Source organism: Nuphar pumila, chromosome 11 (assembly GCF_984573655.1).
Source record: "Nuphar pumila chromosome 11, dmNupPumi1.hap1.1, whole genome shotgun sequence".
In the NCBI taxonomy this organism is placed as follows: Eukaryota; Viridiplantae; Streptophyta; class Magnoliopsida; order Nymphaeales; family Nymphaeaceae; genus Nuphar; species Nuphar pumila.
Genome location: NC_143259.1, coordinates 118,458,896 through 118,485,015, shown reverse-complemented (window position 1 = coordinate 118,485,015; position 26,120 = coordinate 118,458,896). Strand labels below are relative to the sequence as shown.

The 26,120-nt window shown below is 39.7% G+C and overlaps 2 protein-coding genes across 8 annotated transcripts in view; one reads left to right on the top strand and one right to left on the bottom strand.

The window, feature by feature from the left end:
* Positions 1 to 19,111, top strand: part of LOC149823114 (DNA polymerase I A, chloroplastic-like) — a 113,941-nt gene extending 94,830 nt beyond the window's left edge. For 4 of the 7 annotated variants that reach the window (XM_089980562.1, XM_089980561.1, XM_089980564.1 and 1 more), the window contains 3 exons: positions 11,837 to 12,049; positions 12,144 to 12,233; positions 18,278 to 19,111. In XM_089980562.1, the coding sequence (XP_089836688.1) occupies positions 11,837 to 12,049; positions 12,144 to 12,233; positions 18,278 to 18,439 (465 nt within the window). In that variant the 3' untranslated portion in view covers positions 18,440 to 19,111. Of the gene's footprint in view, positions 1 to 11,836; positions 12,050 to 12,143; positions 12,234 to 18,217 lie in introns of all 7 variants that reach the window. The other 3 variants (XR_016425884.1, XR_016425885.1, XM_089980563.1) reach the window with 3 other exon arrangements.
* A 518-nt stretch (positions 19,112 to 19,629) lies between these two features.
* Positions 19,630 to 25,789, bottom strand: LOC149823113 (TORTIFOLIA1-like protein 1). Its single transcript, XM_089981426.1, has 6 exons — positions 24,925 to 25,789; positions 24,028 to 24,219; positions 23,700 to 23,805; positions 22,918 to 23,609; positions 21,596 to 22,480; positions 19,630 to 19,985 (listed from the first exon to the last, which is right to left on the bottom strand). Exons 1-6 carry the CDS (start codon positions 25,666 to 25,668, stop codon positions 19,791 to 19,793), a joined length of 2,814 nt encoding a protein of 937 aa, XP_089837552.1. The 5' UTR covers positions 25,669 to 25,789; the 3' UTR covers positions 19,630 to 19,790.
* Positions 25,790 to 26,120: the final 331 nt, after the last annotated feature.

Genomic DNA, 26,120 nt, shown 5'->3' with positions numbered 1-26,120 from the left:
GATTATAAAACACGCAGTTCAAGTGAGTGAATCTGGATTTTGTTTTGGCAGCTGAAATAACATCAAATATTCAGTATGGGTGAAACTTCGAAATGTGATTCCAAAAATGAATATACTGGGGAGTATAAGGCTTTTGCAAATCCCTTCTCGTATGGTTCTTCTGTGAGATTGAATGAAACTAACTATGCCAGGTGGTGCAGAACTTTTATGATGTCGGTATTTGGATATCGTAGAAAACATATTTTGTTGGAAAATGAACCCAATGAAAAAGTGGGAAAATACGTTACTTGGGACGAAGATAATGACATCGTTATGTCATGGATCATGAATAGTGTCGAACCCCATATTGCAGACGATCTAATTTACTATAATACAGCCAAACAGATGTGGGACAATATTCGAGATACGTACTCACAAGAGACTAATGTGAGTCTTATCCTGCAAGTCGAACAGGAGATATATAATTTGCAGCAGGGAGATCAGACCTTGGCCCAGTACTATGCCTCCGTCAAAGCTGCGTTTTAAAGACTCAATGCTCACATGCCTCTTTGTTGTTCGAAGCAAAAGGATCATCAATAACAGACTATGATTGCTCGGTTTCTCACAGGTTTATCTTCAGAATTCTCTTTGGCAAAAGTCCAAATGTTGACTGGATTGCATACAATCGTCGGAGTAGACTTGCGATCTCTCTTCCACAATCTCAGCCTGTGTCCCAGTCATCTGCTCTAGCTGTCTCATCTGGTTATGGGCGTGAAAATATTCAGAATATCAGAGGACGAGATCGTGGCAGAGGTATGGGAGGCAGATGAAAACTTCAATATACATTTTGTGGAAAATCTGGACATTTAAAAGATCATTGTTGGGATAAGCATGGTCGGCCAACCTCTTCTTCATCAAAGTCAAATGCTCCAAAAGCAAATGATAATACCTCTGCAAGTGACAGTATTACCCTTAGTCGAGCAGAATATGATAAGCTGATAGCTCTTCGCCCTTCGAGCTCCTCCTCTCCTGTAGCCGGTGTTGTCTACTCAACAGGGAATCATCTTCATCTGAATGATAGTAAGTGGATTATTGACTCTGGTGCATCCAAACATTTGTGTGAAAATTCACTTGTCTTTTCAGATCTAAAGGATATTATTGTTCATCGAGGAGTCTCATTAGCCGATGGGAGTTCCTCACCAGTTGTTGGTCAAGGAAATATTTCTATATCTTCTACCTTACAATTGAAAAATGTTCTTCATGCTCCCAACTTTCCTCAGAGTTTACTCTCTGTTTGTTGCCTTACAAAAGAACTAAACTTCTCACCGTACACGGCCGACTATACTTCTCTAGGGCTAGGCATCCCTAAGATTTTCTTGAGTCAGGCACTGCCTTCTCGTTCCGCAGTTATCAATGGTTCTGCCTGGACATAGATGCACCCTTTTTCAGCTCAAATTATTTGCTAGGGGTGAAACCTAGTTGCAGTCCGCACATCCTAATTCCAGGATTTACCATTTTAAGCATGCGGATTTCAGTGCTTATCCATGATAAAAACCATTGCCTAAAAAAGCTACCTTCGAGTTAGGGAGCAAAGCGACGGATTTAATCTCTTTAGTTTTTCCCTTGATAAAAAACTCAATCAGTTCGGGAGCGAAGCGACCAATCTTTTCTTGGGTTTTAACCCTTGACTAAAAAACTCAAGTTGTTAGGGAGCGAAGCGACCAATCTTTTCTTTTGTTTTTACCCTTGACTAAAAATAAAAGTTGTTAGGGAGCGAAGCGACCGATGTCTTTGGTTTTCGTCCCTGGGATAAAAAAGAAAAGAAGTTAGGGAGCGAAGCGACCGAGCAACAATGCAAGCTGACGAAGGTGCCATCCCTGAGTCAGCGATTAAGAAGGCTTATCTTCCGCTTCGGGATTAAGAAATCAATCCCTCCGCTGCTAGCTCGCTGCTTCGGGGTTAATAAATCAACGCCTCCGCTGCTTGTTGTTTTTGTTAGCAAGAAAACAACTAACAAAGTAAGGGAGCGAAGCGACCGTTGTTGTTTACAAGAGTTGTTGTCTTATTCTTTTTGTAACTACAAGAGTAAGGGAGCGAAGCGACCGATAAAGAAGGTAACAATTGAGGGAGCAAAGCGACCGATAGAGTGAGTGAGCAAAGCGAACGAGCGGTAAAGCTTTAATCTATGTAGCTTCTGTGCTAAGAGAGGGAGGCTGGGTCCAGACTCCCGAACGCTTAGTAGTAGAAATCGCTTCCTTAAGGGAAGCTAACCCTTACCTAAGTGAGAGAGTATGGGACGTCACCCATACTATCTCACCAAAAGCAATACAATACATGTGTAAGGGAGTCACTTAGGTTATGAATGAGAATGTAAGCTAAACAAAGATGGTACTAAGTGACTCCCGCTCCAACAACAATAGTAGCTCACTTGAAGTTCTAGATGTTATATAACCGGGAGGTTAAGTAACACTAACTCAATCAACAACTATGCAAGTACCCGTTAGGACGAGGGCACTGCTCCCTCCATCTCACCTCCTCTGTATGGAGGAGACTTTGGTTGTTCATTTCATGTCCTTTTTTCCCATAAGAGAAGGTGAAGCGACTGGAGCTCAAATAGGCGCATAAGGGCCTTTTGAGCGCAAGGCGCGTAGCCTTCGATTAGGTTCTAAAGGAGGGAGCAGCTACAGGAGTTAAACGAGCAGATCGTTAGATCTGCGGGCAACAACAAGCTTATCCGCAGATAAGCGATACAGACAGCAAGCTTGCTTTTCTTTTCTTTTAGGTTTAAAATTAAAAGCAAAGCAAGCTGACGAAGGGGTTCGAGCCCCCGAGTCAGCGATTGCTCGTTGCTTCCACTTCGGAATTAATAAATTAATCCCTCCGCTCCGCAGCTTCCCCGGAGCCCAAGATCCTGTATCCCTAGAGACAGGATCGAAAGGGCGACTGCGGAGCCGAAACACCTGTTGTACCCCTGGGGAAGCAGGAGCTGAGGCGCCACCAAGTAGGTGGGGGGGTCCAACATTGGACAAACACAACCCCATAATGGGGAATAACAAAATGGTCCACTAAGGGACACCACAATAAGCCTACGAAGAGGCATAAGCTACATATGCTTTATTGAATGAGGGCCTAAAAGGCCATAATGAGCATATGCATATATTATCATAAAATGAATTAACACTTAAAGAAATCATTAATGAACATGCTCCAAACATACTTTAGTCAAAATGAACACGGATACAAATGTTCAAAAGGTTTGACGAATATGAGCTTCAATAAGAGGGGCTTTATAAATGTATATTTAACACACATAGATCAACAATAGAGTTTTTCACATCTTTAGGGAGAAGATATATGTCAATCAAATGTCATATATAAGAAGCATAATTTGACTAAGTATATTAAAACATCCACCCAAGATTCAAGAATGAATATCATTTGAGACAAAAGACTCATTTTGCATATCAAATACAAAAGTGGCCGAAAAACTGTAAGCACTTAATATATAGATTAAATGCTAAAATATCAATTTGATTTAAAAACATATCATAGATATGATTCACTTGTATCTAAAAACACAAGTTATGAATGAAATTTTGTAATTTTCAATAGTAGTTCATCCACTACAAGCAAATACCTCATTAGTCCTCAAAAACCTACAAATCAAGTGTATAAGCTATTTAGAACAAGAACATAACCATAATGCCATTAAAGGCCAAAAGACACACAAAGGTGTGTAAAAATACATCTTGTCTACATGTAATAATACTTGAAATGAGTGTATCAACGACAAGAACAAGAGAATGCATGCCATCATGGACCAAAAAATCTCTTGTCTACGTAAAAAGACACTAAAAAACAAGTATGTTTAGCTACTAGAACAAGAGTATCAAGCCAACCATGGGCTAAAACACAATACATCTCTTGTCTACATAAAATGACACTTGAAATGAGTGGAAGAAGCCAATCATGGGCATACATTGCAGCGACTAGGATAAGGACACAAATGCCAACATGGACTGAAATCACACCAACAAGAAAAATTAACTTAAAAAAATATAAAAATATCTAAAATTATAAATAAATAAAAAATGTTTTATTGATGAAGCAACAACCAACAAGAAATAAAAAATCTCAAATAAATACTGAAAAAATACGAGATTAACATGTAAAAGTAACATTAATGCAACAACTTGATCTCTGTAAGTATCTAAGAAATAAAATAAGAGCATTCATTCAATAAAAAATAACATTAACAACGAAATGCATATTACCATTAACATCATGTCATAATTAAAAAATGAATGTTAGCATTAACAACCAAATGTTAATATATTTGTCCAAAACTCTTCAAAATGAGAGTGTTAACATTTACAATTACAAGATCAAAAGGAGCATAACACATGACAGACTGCTAAAGATCCTCGCTTGCAGTTGACAGGGACACCAAATGTAGGACCAACATGATGAGTTGTTGAGCCTGATTCATAGTTTTTGCCCTTGCAGGAAGGGGGGTCCGGGGGCTCCCCCCCAGCGCGGGTCCCTGCTTAAAACAATAAATGGCAGGGGCCTTGGCCACTGCCTGATAGAGACCACAATCGGCAGGGGCCAAGGGCCCTGCCTGCCGGAATAAATCGCACGGCAAGGGTCGTGCCCTTGCTCGATGAAGAGATTGAAGAGAGGGAGGCAGACACGAAGGAAAATGAAGACAATGAAGGGGGTCGGGGTTACCTGGAGTTTGGCAAGGGCTGTCGGCATCACGGCTGCTTCCAGCGTAAAGGAGGAGGCTGAGAAGGGCGAAACTGTGAGAGACGAGAGAGAGGGACTGCGAGAGACGACAGAGAGAGGGACTGCGAAAGACGAGAGAGAGAGGTGGGAGAGACCGAGACGTGAGGTGAGAGACTGTGAGAGATGAGAGAGAGAGGGGCTGCGAGAGACGAGAGAGAGAGAGGGAGAAACTGTGAGAGACGAGAGAGAGGGGCTGCGAGAGACAAATTAGGGCCCCCGACCCTCATTAGGGTTGGGGGTAACATTTTAATGTTGGTCAAATGAGGGCTTTGACCCTCATTTGACCAACAACATGAGGAGTGTGTGCCTCACGATGAGGCGCACCTCGCCTCAAGGCGTATGAGGCGTACGCCTTGATGCTTTTACCCTTCATGACTGCGCCTCAAGGCACAAAGGCCCTCGCCTTGAGGCAAGGCACACATTTTGCGCCTTGAGGCACATTTTTAATAACATTGAGTCAAACTAGTTGTTGAGAATAGGTGGTTTTAAGTAAATAGGTGGTTTTAAGTTAAGTCGTTTTATATATTAGAGGTTATTTGAATTTTTTATTTTATAGTAGGCTTAAATGTAACTACTCTTTTCAGTCTCTCTCTATTTAATATAGAGAGAAGCCCTAATAACAAAACCAAGTGTGGATTTATTTATTTTTAGATCTGATGACAGATCTGGCCCAGATCTAATGACCAACGTGGGAGTGATCTTCAGGTCTGGCAGCCGTAACCCCCTTCTCTTGATCGAGATCTGCTGATTTTTTTTGGATTTAGCAGCTGATAACATTGTTTACCTTCGTATGGCTATCGTGCCCCTGTCGTGATTTGATTACCTTCGTATGGTTGTTTGTCCTTTGAAGAAATGAACTTCCTGTTTGTTAGCAGTCGTGATTTACAACATGCTGTCGTGATTGTCATGGTTGTCGTGATTGTTGTGATTCTTCAGGCTATCGTTAATCTATTTACTGTCGTAATTGCACTGCTGGCGTGACTATAACATCTATCTTTATTTTTTTTGCTGTCGTGATCAGTGGAAACAACAAGTTTGTTTTATCTACTGTGATGAAAATTATCAGTTTTGTTGTTGTCGAGGGAGTCTGTGTGGAGGATAGATGCTGGTCGTCGGTTCTGGTTGATGCGTGATTGACTCATATGTGTGTGCAGTTGTTCAATATTCATGTGTGTGGGCTGTTGTCCACTACTGTAGTAGAAATTGCAGGCTTGACTCCCTGCTGTACCGGGAAAATACTCTTCTTGTGGCCTACTGTACCTTGTTGTCGTTGGCTTGTTTTTTTTAACAGCTGTTGGGTTGTTGTGTGAGTGGAACACAAGTTATTGAAATTTGTCCCTGCTGAAACAAAAGTATATTTTTTTAGTATGGCTGAAACTTCAAAATGTGATTCCAAATTGGAACATATTGGAGAATATAAAGCATTTGCCAATCCTTTTTCGTACGGGTCTTCTGTAAGATTGAATGAAACCAACTATGCCAGATGGTCCAGAACGTTTATGATGTCGGTATCTGGCCATCGTCGAAAACATATTTTGTTGGAAGATGGATCCACTGAAAAATTGGGAAAATATGTTACTTGGGATGAAGATAATGACATAGTTATGTCATGGATCATGAATAGTGTCGAACCCCATATTGCAGATTGATTGATTTACTATAATACAGCCAAACTAATGTGGGACAATCTTCGTGATACATACTCACAAGAAACGAATGTAAGTCGTGTCCTACAAGTCGAACAGGCGATATATAATTTGCAGCAGGGAGATCAGACCTTAGCCCAGTACTATGCCTCTGTCAAAGCTGCGTTTGAAAGACTTAATGCTCACAGGCCTCTGTGTTGCTCGAAGCAGAAGGATCATCAAGAACAAACCATGGTTGCTCGTTTTCTTACCGGTCTCTCTTCAGATTTTTCTGTTGCAAAAGTTCAAATGTTGACTGGATCAGATGTTCCTACTCTTGCTGATGCATACAATCGTCTGAGTAGACTAGCGATCTCTCTTCCACAATCTCAGCCTGTGACTCAATCATCTGCCCTTGTTGTCTCATCCGGTTATGGGCATGGAAATATTCAGAATATCAGAGGACGAGGTCGTGGACGTGGTATGGGAGGCAGAGGAAAGCTTTAATGCACATTCTGTGGAAAATCTGGACATTTAGAAGATCACTGCTGGGATAAGCATGGTCGGCCAACCTCTTCTTCATCAAAGTTATATTCTCCTAAAGCAAATGTGACTACTACCGAGACAACAAATGTACAAAAGAATATCGCTGACAATGAAAGTAGTATCACCCTTAGTCGTGCGGAATATGATGAGCTGATAGCTCTTCGACCTTTGAGTTTCATTCCTCCTGTAGCCGGTGTTGCATATTCAACCGGAAATCATCTTCATCCGACTAATAGTAAGTGGGTTATTGACTCTGGTGCATCCAGACATTTGTGTGGAAATTCACGTGTTTTTTCAGATCTAAAGGATATCAAGGCTCAGATTGGAGTCTCCTTAGCCGATGGGAGCTCCTCTCCGGTTGTCGGTCAGGGAAATATTTCTATATCCTCCTCATTACAGTTGAAAAATGCTCTTCATGCTCCAAAATTTCCTCAAAGTTTACTCTCTGCTAGTTGCCTTATAAAAGAACAAAACTGTAGAGTAATATTTGATCCAATGGGTTGTCATTTTCAGGATTTGCTGACGGGGAAGAAGATTGGTGGAGGCTATGAAGAAAATGGAATTTACTACCTACATCATCCAATGGTTATTGTTCATGCTGCAGTGGAACATTCATTTAGTCCTATTCAGTGGCATCGTCGTCTTGGTCATCCCTCATTGTCAAAGCTTCGGTCGGTCTTTCCTCAGATTCCTTCCACCACATCGCTTCAGTGTGAAGCATGTCAATTGGGCAAGCATCATCGAAGTTCGTTTCCTTCGAGTCAGAGTCGGTCTAGTAATAAAGTTTTTGAACTTCTTCATGCAGATGTATGGGGTCCTAGTAAGATTCTTACTAGGACTCAGTGTCGTTATTATTTTGTTATTGTTGATGATTTCTCTAAGTTGTTATGGGTATTTTTAATAAAAGAATGATCTGAAGTTCCAAGTATTATTAAATCCCTAATTCTTGAAATAAGAACTCAGTTTGACTCTATTGTCAAGATTATTCGCACTGATAATGCTCTCGAGTTTAAATCAAAAGGTCTGTTACAATTTTACCAAGATCATGGCATCCAACCCCAAACTTCCTGTGCCTATTCATATCAACAAAATGGGGTGGCTGAGCGAAAACATCGGCACCTACTTGATGTTGCCAGGACCATTATGATTCAATCCAATGTTCCTGCATTATATTGGGGTGATGCGATTACCACTGCTTGCTATCTGATCAACCGCATGCCTTCGTCTTCTGTGGGTGATCACATTCCATTACATATCCTAAAACCTAATGCTCCACTTTTTTCCTTATCACCAAAAATATTTGGATGTGTTTGTTTTGTACACAAACTTGGCCCTGACCATGATAAATTAGCCGCTCAAGCTACAAAATGTATATTTATCGGTTATCCAAAAAATCAAAAGGGCTATCGATGTTATGATCCCATTTCTCGCCGAGAGTATGTCAGTGCGGATGTATCTTTCCTGGAATCCTCTCCATATTACTCTATTTCTGGTTCCCCGCTGCAGGTTGATCCAGCTGAGTCTTTTCCATTACCTATACCTCATTTTCCTTTGGAATTTGTGCCCTCATTACCGAACCAAACTTTATCCTCCTCCAGATTTAATAATCCTCCATTGGTATATGTGCGTAGAGCTCCACTTCCGCAAGAGCCTTCATCTTCTTCTTCTCCTGAGGTAAGTTCTACTGACAATCGTGATCTTCAGGATGGTGATAACATGCCTATTGCTCTACGAAAGGGGACAAGACAATGTACCTTATATCCCATATCTCATTTTGTCTCCCATGCCAGAATTGAACATCAGATGAAGTCTTTTATTTCAGCCTTATCTGTTGAAACTATTCCTCTGAACTATCAACAGGCCGAACTTGATACTCGCTGGAAGCAGGCTATGCAAGAAGAAATGACAGCTTTAGTATCTCAGCATACCTGGGATCTAGTCGATTCCCCAGCAGGTGCTGACATTGTTGGATGTAAATGGGTATATACAATAAAGTACAAAGCTGATGGTTCTATTGAAAGGTACAAGGCTAGATTAGTCGCGAAAGGGTATACTCAGACATATGGAATTGACTTCTTTGAAACTTTTTCTCCTGTTGCACGGATGGGTACCATCCGTCTTGTTCTCTCAGTAGCTGTTCAGCATGGTTGGAGCTTGTACCAATTAGATGTGAAAATGCATTTCTATATGGGGATCTATCTGAGACCGTTTACATGCAACAACCTCCAGGATTCGAGGTTGAGGGGGAGTGTCATAAGGTGTGTAGATTGAGAAAGGCGATTTATGGCCTGAAACAAAGTCCTCGTGCATGATTTCAAAAATTGTTTGAAGTGATGTCATGTTTTGGCTTTAATAGATCAGCAGCAGATCATACACTTTTTATAAAGAAAACTAGCTCTGACATAGTTGTTATGGTGGTATATGTGGATGACATCATTCTTACAGGAAATGATGTGAAAGCTATTGAAGCCACAAAGGCTCATCTTCAAAAACACTTTGTTAAAAAAGACCTTGGTTCACTCAGGTATTTTCTGGGTATAGAAGTTGCCAGGAGCCGTGAAGGGATGGTTTTGTCTCAACGGAAGTATGTTCTTGACTTATTAAAGGAAACAAGAATGTTGGGAGCTAAACCAGCAAATATTCCCATGGACCATAAAGTTCAGTTGTTTGAAGAAGGGTCAAAACTGGTTGATAGCAAGAGCTATCGTTCCCTAGTAGGGAATCTACTGTATGTAACTGTGACTAGGCCGGATATTGCTTTAGCTGTAAGCAAAGTTAGTCAGATTATGGACAAACCAACTGAGGTACACTGGAATGCAGCTATTATGATTCTCAGATACCTAAAATCTTCTCCTGGAAAGGGGTTATTGTTCAGAAAAAATGGAAATCTGGAGATAGTGGCCTGTTCTGATGCTGACTATGCAGGATCTGTAGTGGATAGAAAATCTACCACAGGTTTCTGTGTGTTTCTGGGAGACAACTTGATCTCTTGGAAAAGTAAGAAACAAAATGTTGTTTCTAGGTCAAATGCAGAATCTGAATATCGGGCTATGGCCCAAACAGCTGCTGAATTGATATGGGTTCGTACTATTCTTAATGATCTTCAGGTGAAAGTTTCTTCTCCCATGACCATGATGTGTGATAATAAAGCGGCAACATATATAGCGAACAATCTTGTATTTCATGAGAGAACAAAGCACATTGAGGTTGATTGCCACTATGTAAGAGATATGGTTCAAGCTGGTCATATCACTACCAAATACCTAAAGTCTGAAGACCAAGTTGCAGATATGTTTACAAAACCTCTTGCTAGATCAAATTTCTCAAAATGTTGTGACAAGCTGAGCATGATTGATATCTATGCTCCAGCTTGAGGGGGAGTGTTGAGAATAGGTGGTTTTAAGTAAATAGGTGGTTTTAAGTTAAGTCGTTTTATATATTAGAGGTTATTTGAATTTTTTATTTTATAGTAGGCTTAAATGTAACTACTCTTTTCAGCCTCTCTCTATTTAATATAGAGAGAAGCCCTAATAACAATTAAGATGTTCTATTACTTGCAGCCGTCTCTCTCTCTCGTCTCTCGTCTCTCGTCTCTCTCTCTCTTACCCTCTATCTCTCTCTACCTAGGGTTCGGTGCTTTCATTTCTTCCGCAACACTAGTCATGTTTTTCACTTTATATTGATCATTCTTTTGTTGTACGGTTGAGAGATGATGGATGTAAATAGTGTGTTGTGTATTTTTTTATTTCTTCTTTTGGCTATGCTCATTGTGTTTAGCCAAATGCATTGTGATAAGGCATTTGGATTTCATCTATTTTTTATGAGATTGTTATTTTTCTTTATTTTGTCTTGGATTCCATGCCACTCCGTGACTGTTTTGTGTATTTTATTTTTTATTTATTTTCTTTACACCCACCTAGCTAAAACTGTTGGGTGCAGGCTGTATCTTCTCAATCAGATACCATGGATGCATGCAATAAAGTATGTTTGATGGGAATCACACCTTGGATAATGTTTTTTTGGACATAAAAATATGATTTTTCAAGTCATGAGATTTAAGTACATTGTGGACTGTTGATCTCTGGAGAGGAAAGGGCAGAGAAGAAAATGTTCTTCGCACATTTTTTTTTTTTTGCTTTTTGCATTGGCTTGGCTCTTCAATCAAGAAGGCATGTTAGATGGGTGCAGGTGGAACCAGAGTTACCAGTCGAGGAAGCGGGAGCGGGAAGCGATACGGGAAGCGGGAGCGGGAAGCGAGGCACTTTAAAAAATTTAGGAAGCGGGGAAGCGTGGGACCACTTAGAAGAAAATTCCGAACCGTCTCGGAAACGACCTAGGAAGCGAACCGGAAGCGACCTAGGAAGCGAACCGGAAGCGAGGGGAAGCGAAAAATGAAAAAATGGGGAAGCGAGGGGGAAGCGAGGGGGAAGCGTGGGGGAAGCGTGGGGGAAACGTGGGGGAAGCGTGGGGTAAGCGCGCTTCCCATTTATGGGAAGCGTGTTTCCCATAAAAGGGGGACGCGCTTCCCATAAAAGGGAAGCGCGCTTCCCAAAAAAGGGGGACGCTTCCCCTCACGCTTCGGAAGCGCGACGTTTCGCGCTTCCGAAGCGCGCTTCGGGGAAGCGCGCTTCCCCTTTTGCCTAGGCGCTTCCGGTAACTCTGGGTGGAACCATAGCACCATACCATTAACACCCCCCCATGTGTGTGGTCATGCGAGCGTAAACTTCATTCTTCCCATTCCTATGTAGAAAGAAAAAATAAATGTGAGCTCATGCAGACCATTGATTTTTTATTGTGAATTGTGAATATTGTCTTGTGAGTGAATTTTCAATGTGTATAATTCTCGAAATGCAATTGACAAACCATTTTGTCTTCCAACTCAATTTTTGTTTAATCAGGTTTCGCTTAAGGAGGCAAAAGAAACCGTAAAGCTTTGGTACAATGAAAGACAGGAGGTACTTCATTGGCAAGAAGAGCGCAAAGCAGAAGCTCACGAAAAGCACTGCGTTCATACGTTGCTTGGGAGGGCCCGTCATTTCCCTTCTTTGGCTCATGCTAGTAGTGCTCTTCGATCGCACATTGAACGTGCTGCTATCAATACTCCAGTGCAGGTTGTTTCTTCTGCACTTTACTTCCAATATGTTCATAAATGTTTAATTTCATCAAGTATTCATTCTTTACTATCTTGTCTTGTAACTTAATTAGGGAAGTGCAGCAGATGTTGCTATGTGTGCAATGCTTGAAATATCCAAGAATTCAACCTTGAAAGAGCTGGGATGGAAGTTAATACTGCAGGTAAAGTCTTAGATGTTCTTTCACACCCTTTTTTGGTTGGTTTTCTATTCCAATTCCTAGTTGCTTTATTTCATATTTGTGTGTGTGTGTGTGTGACTTGGCTATATCATGGAGGCCATAAAATATAATGCTTTCCCATGTCATTTGGCACTCAATTAGATGGGAGCTGTATGGGTTTGCTCCAATGTTGTTAATAGCATTAAAGCGTAGCAAGGTGTAGGATCTGCTCATGAAGCGAGGCGTATAGCGTAAGCTTCACAAAAAGTATTAAAAAAAATCTAAAATAAAAAACAAAAAACAAAAAATAAACAATAAACAATAAGCAATAAATTATTTGTGAACCAATAATGAATAATTGAACATTGATTGGAGGATTTAAAATAAATCACAAAATGAATTTCAACTGTCAACATTCTACATATGGGCCAACAAAAAGGTGCATTTTTCTTTATAATTTTTATATCCTTAATGTACTATGTTGGAAAACCATTGTACAGGAGCAGCAAATTCAGATACGTATACCATAGGAAATTAGCAATGGAAAAAGGCACTAAATTTTTACCCCCAAAAAAAGACACTAAATGAATTTCAAACCTTAGATTGACAAGGGAATTAACAAAACTTAAATTACAAATTTACTAGAGGGAAACAACAAAGAATCAGACAACATGATCAAATTTTTAAGGGCTTTAGTTTACATCATTAAACAATTATTCTAGCTGTAACTAACTAAAAATCAAAACATTTCAGCAATTCACATACAATTTTCATACATACAAAAAACAGAGCTAAATAGCTCTGTATAGAGGACAACATGCTATAAGAAAAGAAAATAAACATCTGGACTGCCTTTATTGACGAACGAAAAAATGAAAAAAATATTGAAAAAGATATGAGAAAACATGCTACCATGAAGAGCAGAAAAGAAAAAGAGGAAGAAGAAAAAACAAAACAAAAAAAACAAACATAAAAGAAGATGAAGAAAGAAACAAAAAGGAAGGAAAATAAGAAGGGAAGAAAAAAAGAAAAGGGAAGAAAACAAAAGAAAAGAAGAAAGGGAAGAAAAAAAGAAGGGGCGGAAAGGAACAAGAAAGAAAAAAACAGAAAACAAGAGAAAAAAGAATGGGCAGAAAGGAAGAAGAAGAAGAAACAAACAAAGAAAAATAAAGAAAAAGAAGAAGAGAAAAAAGAAAAGAAAAGAAAAAGAAGGAAAAGAAGAAGAAGAAGAAGAGGAGGAGGAGGAGGAGAAGAAGAAGAAACTATGAATGAAAAAAGAAGGATAAGTAGAAGGGGAAAAAAACAAAAAAGAAAAGGAGAGAGAGAGGAAGATTTTTTGTGCCGCCGATGATTTTAGGAATCACCATATCCAATGGTCACCTACAGAAGGAAGAAAGAAGAGGAAAAGGGGAAATAGGGAACCGACCACCCTCTTACATCTTACCTTTTTTTTTATTTTAATCAAAGAAACTAGTCAATTGGGGGTTTTGACTTCCATTTGACCACACTGAATGAGGCGTGCCTTAAGGCTAATGAGGTGCATGCCTTGACCATTATTGTGTTTTTTATGAGCGAGTAATATGAATTTCTGAACTTCCAGTTTTTTGTTTGGCTGTCTACCAACGGGGCCTTCGCTTGTATGGCAAGAGCAGTTAGTGCATGTCACTTTGTGTTGGGACATTGCAAGTTCAAACCCCATGGTATGGTTGTATAACTGGTAGGGGTCTGCCTAACCCCAACTTTCTCTATCGAAAAAAATGCCATCTACATATATGAGGATGATGGTGATACATTCTTTGTCTCTGAATAAGAAGAGATAATGATCTAGGGCTGATCGTTTGATTCCACACTTTTGGACCTCAATTGAGAATCTTTTGAATCACAACCTTGATGTTTGTTTCAGTCCATATATCAACCTTTTCAATATGCAAATATATTTTTGAGTATCTTATTTACAATATCCTTGAGGTTGCTCCATATATACCTCTTCTTTCAAATCCCTATGTAAGAACACATTTTTAACCAGTGTTGTCGTACGATACCGTACGATACATATAATTACTTTTGGGTTTTGCGATATCATACACTTGTATTGCGATACGAGTGTGTATTGTACCCGTATCAGGTGCATCGTGTGATACACTCATGTATCATGTCATATCGTATGATACAGGCTATGCCATATGGGTGCGGGTGCGGGGGTGCGGCAAAAATATAAAAAATTATATATATAAAGTCCAAAAGTTGGACATAAATGACCCTAGGTGCGTTGACTGCACCCAGGATCAGGTTGATCGCATCGGGTGCGGGTGTGACGCGGGTGCGACACCTAGTTGGAGAGTCCCTGTGACATAGGATACAGGGTTTACTGTATGATAGACCTTCGACACATTTTAAAAAGGCCAAAAGTAAAAAAAAAAAAATTTTGAGTTTTAAATACCTTTTGAGGGCCGACTTCTCCATTTGTCTAGAGGCCATTAGAAGTGCATTTTCATCGTTTTTTCACACAAAGAAGTGTGTTAAGGTAAAAAAAGTGCATTTCCACCGTTTTTTCATCCAAAGAAGTGGGTTAAGGTAAAAAAAAGTGCATTTCTACCATTTTTTCACTCAAGAAAATGGATTAAGGTAAAAAAATCTTTATTATGAATAAAATTACAAAGTTGAATTCTCGAAAATTAAAGATTTATATCAAGGTAGAAATCAGGATGCACACTCCAACAAAGATGACATGAAATGATTCGGCATGACAATGGCGCACTCAAGTAATGAGTGAAAACCGATTAAAAATCGAGTGCAACTATTGTCATAATATTTTTGTTTAATGTAATATGAAAGTATGAGTCTTGTGGCATGTTCTTAATTGCAAGATATTTAATAATTTGCATTATTCTTGTGAGATATGCATGCAATATTATCTAAGATTCTATATTAGTTGATGTTTGATGATGTCTTATGCGGCTCACAGAGACAAATGCTTCATATGTGATTTTATGATTGTATTTTGTGCAATTCATCATTGTTTCATGTTATATGATTTTTTTAGAACTTTGCTAAAAAAAATGAATTTTTATTAAAAATTTATGATACGATACGAGTAACAATATAATACTTACAACCTTGTTTTTAACATCTAGTTGATTTAAAACTCATTCATGTTGCAAGGCAAGAGATAACACTACTTTGATGCTTCCCATTTTGACCACCGGATTGAAAGTTTCGTCATGGTCCAACTCATATTCCTGCCTGAAGCCTTTTGCAACCAGTCCTATTTAAATTTGACTTTATATTACCCATTTTGATCCACTGCATTCTTGTCACTCATGTAGTATCCTAATCTAGTGAATCATGTAAAAATTAGAGCATCAATGTGTATCAAAACCCTACTCAATCATCCAAGAGAGAAAGAGGACTTGAGAGAAGAGGGAAACTTTTCTTCTAAGAATAGAGGCTGCACTCCTTGAAAGTCGTGCCCTCTTGTTTTATAGCATCTTATACTTTGACATTGGACATATATGCCCCTCATTAGGGGTTACAACAATATTATAATAAAGGGTAAATATGTCAAGGAATTTTACAAGTTAAAACATAACACCCCGTGTGTGGATCTTGGATCCTAATGATCCGATCCATTCCACACGTCTTAACAATTGGTGTGCTCATTTGTAATAAAAACCAAGATGGTTCTTTTTGCCATTTTCATCCAAAAGTTCAAGGGAATGGATGAGACTTGCCTCCAGCAAGGCTGGCCTGTCCACTACCATTGCCAGAATGGCTTGTATTGCTTAAGCTTTTCATTGTTGTCATAGAAAATGCGAAAAAAAACCCAAGAGACCAACAAAAAGTTTTACTTTTTTTTTCCTTTTTCAAGTAATGGCATGGAGGCGAATTATTTTTTGGTGGTGCTACCTGGCAAGGGGCAAGGGCTGTACTACACCAATGTTTTAAAAGCCAATGACTCGGGACCTGACTCATGACTCAGCAAGTCAACTCGATGACTCAGCCAAGTGATGTTAACTTTTTAATGTATTGAATCAACCCTTCTCATATATATATATATCCGTGCTAAATGGTTTTTTCATTTTTTGTTTTTTTAATTGACCGTATAGATGTGATCTAAGTACTTGATTTTATAAGGATCAACTCTTGAAGTGTTCGATTCTGATGCATGGGTGAGTTTTTATAAGGTTCGAAAAATCAACTGTCCAAAGTCTTTGTAAATTTTCGAGGCTCCAAGTATCATTTTTTTCATCTAAAACACATGATCCAGGTGTGGATTCTTAGTAAATTGACCATGCCCAACACATTTATGGGGTCAAAACGGTGAAAAAAATAACGGAAAAGCCGAAAAACCCATTTAGCATATTTTATTTATTATGGATGTATTACCCTATATATATATATATATATATATATGTGGTGGGGATGTGCTTACAATATCAATGAGTGAAAACCTATGTCACATGGACTCGGCTAGGGAGGCGCCGCACCCGAGTCGACACCCCCCGACACGAGTGCGGCTTCAGACTCGACCCGGACTCGGTCAACGCCGAGTCAGACTCGGTCAACGCTGAGTCAGACTCGGTCAACACCGAGTCAGACTCGGTCAACGAGTCGAGGCCGAGTCCGTCCACATTTTGGACTCGGTCAACTTTGACCGAGTCCAAAAATGTCCATTTTTAGGATAAAAAACAAAAAAAAATATTTTTTATATATCTTTTTAAAAATATATATATATAACCAGACTCTGCAATGCAGTTGCACAGTCTGTGACTGTGCAATTGCAACTACACAGTCACTGCATTGCACAGTCTGTGACTATGCAGTCACAGACTGCATTATGCAGTCTGTGCAACTGTTAACGTATAAAGTTTAAACATTTGAATGTCAAAACTGAACAAATCACAAAGATGTGAATGCTATAGTAAAGGGGTCATTTAAAAAATTGGACCAGTACAGATTATGGACCATTTCACAAGGTCATAGTTTGTTTTTTTTCCTTTAACCATGGCCCATAGATGTGTTTACCTTAATTTTAATTGTTTAATAGAATTATTGTTATATATATATATATATATATATATATATATATATATATATATATATATATATATATATATATATATATATATATATATATAGCCGAGTCCCCGTGTCCAAAATTTTTGAAATTGCGCCGCACCCATGTTGCACCCGCACCTGCACCCATGTGACATAGGTGAAAACTCATATGCAAGTTGTTTTACACGTATTCAACATAGTATTGTTAGAAATTGACCCTTGGATCATGTATTTTCGACATAAAAATATTTTTCTTTAAGTTATTGGTGCATCTCTGGTCGATGATTTTTGAATCACCAATAAATCCCATACACATCAGATTCCAGTGATTTAAAAGTCGTTACCCACCAGACAGACCATGTAGACCATAACTATAAGGTTAGATTCACTTAGAAAAACATGAGCAATACTATATTTGCTCGTTTCAACTAATTGATACTGTTTGCATACCCAAGACTTTTATGTATATATATATATAGTTACATCAGTATATTTACATATACATTATGCAAAATATTTACATTGTAACCCATACAATATAAATAAATACATAAGTAATGTACGAATACATGACTTAGGCTGAGTCATATGAGAACTCAGCTGACTCGGCCGAGTCTTGTGGGAAACCTGGTCAAACAAGTTTTTTGACCAGGTGAATGGGCGAGTTGAGCCGTGTCAACTGAGTCACCGAGTTGACTTGGTGAGTTTTTAAACATTGCACTACACTTGCAACTTTCAAATTGCAACAAGAGCAGTTCCACTCGTACCGCTTTCTTCCACACAAGGCTGAAAGTGGTCAGAGAGAGAGAGAGAGATTCTAGGCTGATCTCTCACTTGGTATAGGACTGATTGTTGGACCGATCCGTCCCACTGAGTGAATGATATCATTCTTCTATGACGTTCATTTTTTTAATGTTTTTTTTTATCAGTTATGACCACTTGAAAGCGAGAAAACCAAAAATGAGTTATAAAAGTTCATTTCGGTGTAGATACATGATGAAGTGATACTGGAAGGGCCTAGCGGAACAGCAGAGCTTGCCAAAGGAATAGTGGTCGAGTGCATGTCCAAACCTTTCTATGGCACCAATTTTCTGAGGGTTGACCTGGTGGTTGATGCTAAGTGTGCACTGAACTGGTATGCCGCCAAGTAAGCTGTATTGAACTGTTTTGGTTACTCCATGTGGGTCTATGAAGACCATATCCTTGTGCCGAAGATTCTGTGGAAAGCCGCCATTGATGAGACTTGCGCCCTTTGTGTTAATTTGATTGTGTTGGGAAAGATTTTTTACGCTGATGCCTTTGGGGCAGTGCATTGAGGTCAGAGTGAAGAGCTTTGGAGAGGACTGCTAACAGAAGCGTAAAGTATTTTGCCATGTAGCTCAAGGCATGGGAGCACGCATATCATATAGTGTGTGCAAAGAGCGGCATTTGGAGATACTCTAGAACCTTAAGCCTCGGTAAAACAGTTTTTGTTCTCCCATTTGTCTTTCATGTAAATTATCTTTCTTTTAGTTTCCAAGAAATTGATTGTCATCCTTGCAGATTATGCTCTGCTTGGCATAAACTAGGAAAGTGATTGATGATTGCAGAGCCATGTTGGAAAAAAAGAGGACAAACGATTTTGAAGCTGTCTCCCGTGTAAAGTCGTGACTATCATCTCTCTTTTTTTTTGTTCAATTCCTACATAGCCGGACATTCCATACGTGTCAGCAGGTGGATGTTTGTTTAAATTAAAATGATCATTTGCACTCAGTGCGTAACTGTTTTACTAACTAGTTTCCTTAATGCTACGTTAAAAGTAAGCCTGCATTTACTCTTTAAAACAATTCTTGCATTTTAAGTTGCGATCCATGGAGTCTTGAATCATCTCTTGGTATCGATTGCTCAAAGTTCAAGCCAACGAGGCAGCATAACTTGTGACCAAGTGAGCAAGTCTGGTGCGTCTGACTGCACTCTTACAGTCCTTTTTGGCATATGAGTGCAGTTTTGGACAAAGTTGAATGTTGAAGAGACTGCAGTATTGAACGAAGTTAAGCATGGAATTGCTCAGTAACATCGATTGAATCAAAGCATTAATCTTAGAAAGCCTTACCATGTCTACCCAATTTTCTTCCATTTACAACATTTCAAGGTTAGCATTTGCTGGTGCTTTTGCTTATCCAAAAGAAGAATTTCTTAGAATAAAGCTCGTGAGAACTTGTATATACATAATCAATTATGCTCAATGCATCCATCTCTAGGACCAGCTACTCTATGCTGCTGCTCAGAAATCCAAATTTGAACTCATTGAACTTTATCAAAAGTTCTTTAAGTTAACTAATAAAACCATATAATTCATAAATCTCATTAACGGGTGAATTGCATTTATTTCATACTTTTTATGCAAAATTACATATAAAATACAATTTGCCTCTAAGAGGAAACCCACTCTCCGTCCCCAAAAGGAGAAGCACAAAAGCACCAAAAGATTTACATTAGACCCATTGGCAAAGAACTGATCTGCTATTTCTTAAGCGGCTGTACGTTGATCCGCCAGGCTGATGCTAGCTGCAGAATCAATTCATCTGCTGAGGCTCCCTCCCAATCATCGGGTAGGTCCAACGTTGATGCTTCATGTAAACTCAACAATATTGCTTTCTTGCACTCAAAAGATATGCCCAAGAAATCTCCTCCATTTTCCACCACTAAATCCACCAACTGCATAGAAAAGTCATGCTATATTAATCAAACAGTACCATTTAGATCTGAGAAGTTGTACACTTGCTATTAAAGACCCAAATCCCCAGCTGACTACCACTGTTCGAGTAGGTATTCACATGAATTCTCAAGTTAGATCAAGTATGTGCAGCAGAAAAAAAACATGGTCATGAAAGTACGCACTTGTAACCAAAATGTTTGTCATGGATAACATAAAAAGGAAAATATTCAAACATTTTATTGAAAATGGCAATAAGGATGCTTGATTAACTAATCTGGAGGCCCTTTCTACCCCACCCTTTTGCCAGGCCTCTGATACACCCAGATATTAACGAGAGCCAAAAGCATTTTAGACCCACAAGCAGGGCCGACTTAATTGCTCCATTCCGCGTGCCCTCAGAAAGACATGAGTCACTATTGGTTTTGCCTGTGGAGACCTCAAACACAGACAAAGAAAGGAACAAGGAAATATATATTAGAAGTTTAGAACAGCTATCACAATGACAACATGCAGGCATACAATGTACCTCCCAATATCCATACCATCCGCCTTTTAATGTTTTAGAGAAGCAATAAGTTCTCTGCATTTCCTCATGTCATTGGAAGTATTCACCACAAAAAAGAAAAAGAACTATAACGAAGAAAAGTTAGTTGGACAAAATTTCCAAGATGTGGAAGTGCAAGGTTGAGCATATTTCTGCCATAAAAGAGCTGATGCAAGTCTACCTTTCCTGCAGAACCATGGGCCACCGCATCTCAACTGCTAACACAGGCAGGCCTAAGAATAAAAACTGTCAGGAAGTAATATATGCTTGGACCACTGGATGACACAAGACAACTGAGACGATTTCAATGCAGTGGAAAAACTGAGAACATCAGTGCTATTGAGACCAAAGCAAACTTAGCACCACCGCATTTTAAGTATTGGTTGGCATATTGGATCGCTTGCTGACAAGATTGACAACTCAGAGGTGATTTCATTGCATGTGAATACTGAGAACATCCCAGGGTTCTTCCTCACCTCTCCTGCCAGGGGTCCAGTTGAACACTTGAGTCTTTTTTCTCTATGCTCATGGAAATGGCTGGGCCCGGTAACATGGGGTTTCCTTGCGGAAAACCATCAGAGGTTTCCTTTAAAGGCTAGGTCAGTCATCGATTGGGGATAGAAGAGAGTTGGATTAATCCCCAATTGAGACCAAGCAAACTTAGCAGCCCTGCATTCAATCATGATTGGTGGACTGGATCTATTTAATAAAAAGAAAAATAGTATAATGCAATTTTAGTTGGTGAAGTGTGCATATGAAATTAAGATTCATAACATTATGCAATACAAATTGTATAATTAGATAAAACATGGACATATTGATACAAAATTGAATGATCATGATAATGAATGATAGCCAAAACAAGATAGCCTATATCCCAATAGGAATGATTACCATGCTGAGAAACACATGAACTAGCATAAAATACACAAACAAAATCAGTTAACATTGCACACTAGTAGTGCAGACATAAATTTAACTTATGAGAACTGTGAAATATTGCAAATTTCCATAGTTCAGTTGCTTCTGCATCAAAACAGCAATGGGGCATAAGGAAACAATTACCTGCCGGATCCATGACAAACCAATATCAAGTAAGCTTTGTTCTTGAAGAAACTGTGCAAGTGCATGCAAAACCTCGCTTGCAATTTCACTAGAAAGCTGGTCCATAACTGGACCAGATATGTCCATCAGCTTCACAAGAAGCAGGTCATCACCTGTAGACAGGACATCTGCATATGCAGAATCCACATCACCTGCATGAAGTGAATCCACAGCCTGGCTCCACGTTCCCCAAATTGGCCTCCTTTCCTGCTCCGAGTTATCATTTGTTAGGGCTTCAGCAGTTAATTCAGGGATGGCCACCCGTGACGATGTTTGAGAGATCCCACCATCTTCCCCAGCTATGCGGATTGCCTCCAGTGTAGCCTCATCCTTTGAAGCCTGCCATACACTCCGTGCTGAAGGCCCCTCACCAAGCCTGATGGTTTCAGGACCCTTGTCCCACCCTCTCCTGCCACCAATCTGATCAACATTGTCTTCAGTTCTGGACAATCTCCCATCACTTGTAGCACTATTTATAGCTCTTTTAGATGTAAGGTGTCCACTTCTTGGACTTCCATAAGCAAAAGAATCCCATGCGTCAGTTGCATCTGATCGCCATGATGGATCTCTTCCCCATGCTCCAAGCACATTACAATCAGAAGGAAACCTATCTGAAAACATCCGCCCGTCACCATTCCTACCCATTTTGGAACCAGCATAATCAGAATGTCCATTGTAATTACCTAAAGGCCTAATGGAGGATCCTTCAAGCCCCAGAATCAAGTTATTTCCCCTCCTACCAGGTGCAAGTGCCAGATCACGAACCATCTCTTCAACAACTCTCTCAAGGCCATGCACCCTTTTTTCCAGAGTCACCATACTATCATGGGAACAGCCCATGAAATCCTGCAATTAAATAATAACAAGAAACACCAAATTTTATTCAAGCTTTATCTATAGAACTGTATTATTTGGTACAAAACAGAAGACACATACAATAATATCATCAGAAGGATGATTTTTTTTTAACTGAACCGAAGAAAATTTTATCAAAAACATGAGTTGAAGATAAAAGAAAATACGTGATGCCAACATTTACCAAATGGCAAAAGGTTGAGATAAACAAAACAACCTAAACACAGTTGAAAAAATGCAATTATATTCAAAGAAATTTCTTAAATAAGAAGGCATAATAAGGTTCTCTATGATCTAACTTCAAGCCATGGACAATGCCCAAATCTAGTTGACAACAAATTGTGAACTCTTCTTTATAAACATATGCCCCCAATAGTTGTCAAAAAATCTTCCCATGAATGAGAATGAACTTCGAAGTGTTTATATACCTGCAACATATTCATGATATGTGCCTGTTGCCGTTCCAGTTGTGCCAACTGCCTCTGTATTCCCAACCAGTTTCCTTTACCCATGGGATTGTCCGAGAGACCATCACTTCTAGATAAACCAATTCGAGAGCCAAACAACTCTTTCTGATTGTTTTCGATCTTATCATTGTAATCCAAATCTTTCAACCTCAAATCCTTTCCCCTAAAAGTTCTTTGCTCTGACCACCTATCACGGGGTACATCCTCAGCTACTTGTCCCTTATTATATGCCCTTGTGCTATCACCATTACTACAGTCACTCAGGTTGCTGCATTGCATCATAGTATTTCCCTCACTAACCAAATTATTAGCAGTATTGTCCTGTGATCCTTCTTCGATTTGTGACTGAGATGACTGAAGACATTTCCGAGGTACCACCACCTCCACAGGAAAATCACCTGGGCCCCTTGATTCCAGTTTTTGGAAGAATTCTGGATTCAGTTCTTTATCATTCAATATTGGTGGCTTCTTCTTAAATGGTCCAACTTTTTTATCGGACATGGTGTTCATTTGAGGTTTGGAAAGAGAATCAGCAACAGAAGCAGAAGCCTTGGATGGATCTTTTACATAGGACTCTGACTTCACACCAGTGGGACTTGATGTTTGAAGATCCGGCTTTTCTAAAAGTGCATTTGACTCTCGCTTCTTGCCTTCTGAAATCCCATTAAAAATTTAAAATTGCAAAGGTCAAAGAAATGACATGAAGTAAATCAAACGTAGTCAACAACATGAAATGCACTCACCCTGAGGCACTGTTTTCGTTTCTTCTGGGTTTCCATCTGCTTCTTTTCCTGTAACATTTTTCCATAGTTGTAATGCCTCTGTCATGCTATCTCGAACAGGTTTCACCTGCCACAATATGGCGCAGATTGATATTTCAGAAGTTCAGCCATTTGGCACATTTTGCAGTCCAAAAGTGATTAGAAAACAAATTTCAAGTTTGTACATACAAAGCGTTTGAATTGGTGTTTATTAGCTTATTCTTTGGATAAACTGAACTTGAGCAGTTTCAGTTTCATACAAAAAAAAGGCCAGAGATATGAAATGTGAAGCACGAAACCACAAAAGTACCTTATCAAAACGATAAGCTTCCAATGCAGTGATGGTTGAGGCCCCTCCATCGCTAATCAAATGGCTTGAATGAGATGCCAGATGAGACAGAACATCAGCCGCTGCCTTGCGTGTGGCCCAATCGCTACTCTCAAGACATTCATGAATACATTGCATGAGTACTGGCATACTTTGTGGTGCTATTGCCCCCACCTACAAAAGATTGCTTATTAACTAGTTTATCAGTTCCCCCCACTCTTTCTACTATACATCTATAAAATCTCTCAGACTTATTAAAAGCATGTGTTTCCATCAGTTCACATACTGTTAGAAGAAGCTGAGAACAAATTGACATTGCGAGATCCAACTCACAGAAAAGGGACCTGAATCTAGTATAAGATTTAAGTCGATAAATGGTTTGAATAAACATGTTAGACAGCTTGTCCAGTGTAGCACCAAAGGTGCTTGTTCTATTCTAACAAGTGAATGCATACATGGGCTCACTACAGGGTTTGGTTTGGTTTGGTTTGGGTTTGGTTTGTCATGTTTTTGTTCTTCTCCCAATTGATCAAGGGAATGCACAAACACATAAGAGAAATATCCAAAACCGATAAAATTTTTTAACGAAGAAAAAAAAAGAGAAATACTTCAGCAACCATCATGGCATTAGTAATGCTTCCTAGGGGGGTAACCCCCAGCTTACCCTATCGAAAAAATAAAACCATCATGACATTAATCTACGTTCATTAACCAACATCTTGATTTCTCCAAGTTTTCTTGTTGGGCAATCAATGATCACAAAAAATGCTGGCACCAACATCGACACCAACAATGAGAAAAATGTGAATCCAAACGATTCAAACAAAACCAAATCAAATGAGATCAAAGAAGAAGAAGAAACGGTTGGGGCGGCCATACTTGGGCAAGGCTCGAGACGAGAGACAGCAAGGCCGCTTTGGCCAAGAAATTCGGATTGCCCAGGAACTTGCACACCCTGGGGCATAGCTTTTGGAACGCAGCAACAGGCGGATCGCTCGCACACTCGACCAATCTCCCCAGGCACATTGCAGATCCGGCTTGCACAGTCTTGTTCTGCTCACTCAATGCCTCAAGGAACGGCTTGACCATCAGCCCCACCACCAACCCACCATTGTGCTTCTCACCTTCCTTGAGGTACTGCTCAGCCAAGACCCCAACCGCGGATTGACAGGCCTCATGGACGCCCGATTCGTGGTCTTTTAGCCTCTTGACAATGTGGGCGATGATCTTGGGGAGGTGGGATGAGAGGGAATCCGGGTGGGAGAGGGAGAGGCTGGCGAGGAGCTTGATGGATTGCTTGTGGACGATGGGCTTCTGTTGGGAGTCGGCAGCGTCGTAGAGGCAATTGAGGAACATGGGAATGGAGTCGAGGGAGAGTGTTTGGGAGATCTTGTCTAGGTCGTCGGCGGCGATCTGGTAGGTGTCGCGATCGGAGAGCTTGCTGAGGGAGGTGAGGATCCGGTTCTTGAGTTCGACCATTTGGAGGTGGGAGGAGAGAGGGGAGGCTCGCGAAGATGCCGAGGATGAGGAGGAAGAGGGGTTGGAGGGTTTGGGCTTAGAAGAGGGCTTGATGGTGTTGTTGGGAGGAGGAGGAGGAGTGGTGTTGATGGTTGGAGCAGGCATTTTACAGCTCTCTTTTTGTTGGGTACGGAGTTTGCAGGAAGTTTGAGGGGGAAATGGTTGATATGTTGAAGAGGAAAGGATGGATTTGAGGACAGAAGGAGAGATTTTTGAGGATGGAAAGCTCGATTTTTGACTCTCTCATTCACCGAGAGGTCGAGCACTTTATTTATAATCATAAGAGAGTTTTATAATATATGGAATAACAAAGTTTGAGATTTACAACGTTTAGAATACACTTCTATAACACACATGAATTATTGTTGTTGATAATTCTATAAAAAACGGTAACATCGGTTTATCAATTATAGTTTTTGATAATCAGATTTTATCAAATTAACAAATGAGCAGTTGGATCATGATTGAGCCGGATTCTATGAACACCTTTATCATTTTTTTGTTTCATGAGAATGTAAAACCCACTTAAAAAAAACATTTGGACCCATGGTCGATCT

Excerpts from the sequence above, each read along its gene's own strand:
- LOC149823113 (XM_089981426.1), bottom strand. The coding sequence starts at position 25,668 with ATGCCTGCTCCAACCATCAACACCACTCCTCCTCCTCCTCCCAACAAC. Across the intron at positions 23,806-24,027 it reads AAGCTTATCGTTTTGATAAG|GTGAAACCTGTTCGAGATAG; the intron begins GTACTTTTGTGG and ends ATATTGTGGCAG. Across the intron at positions 19,986-21,595 it reads GTTTGTCATGGATCCGGCAG|TTGGTGGATTTAGTGGTGGA; the intron begins GTAATTGTTTCC and ends TTTTCTATGCAG.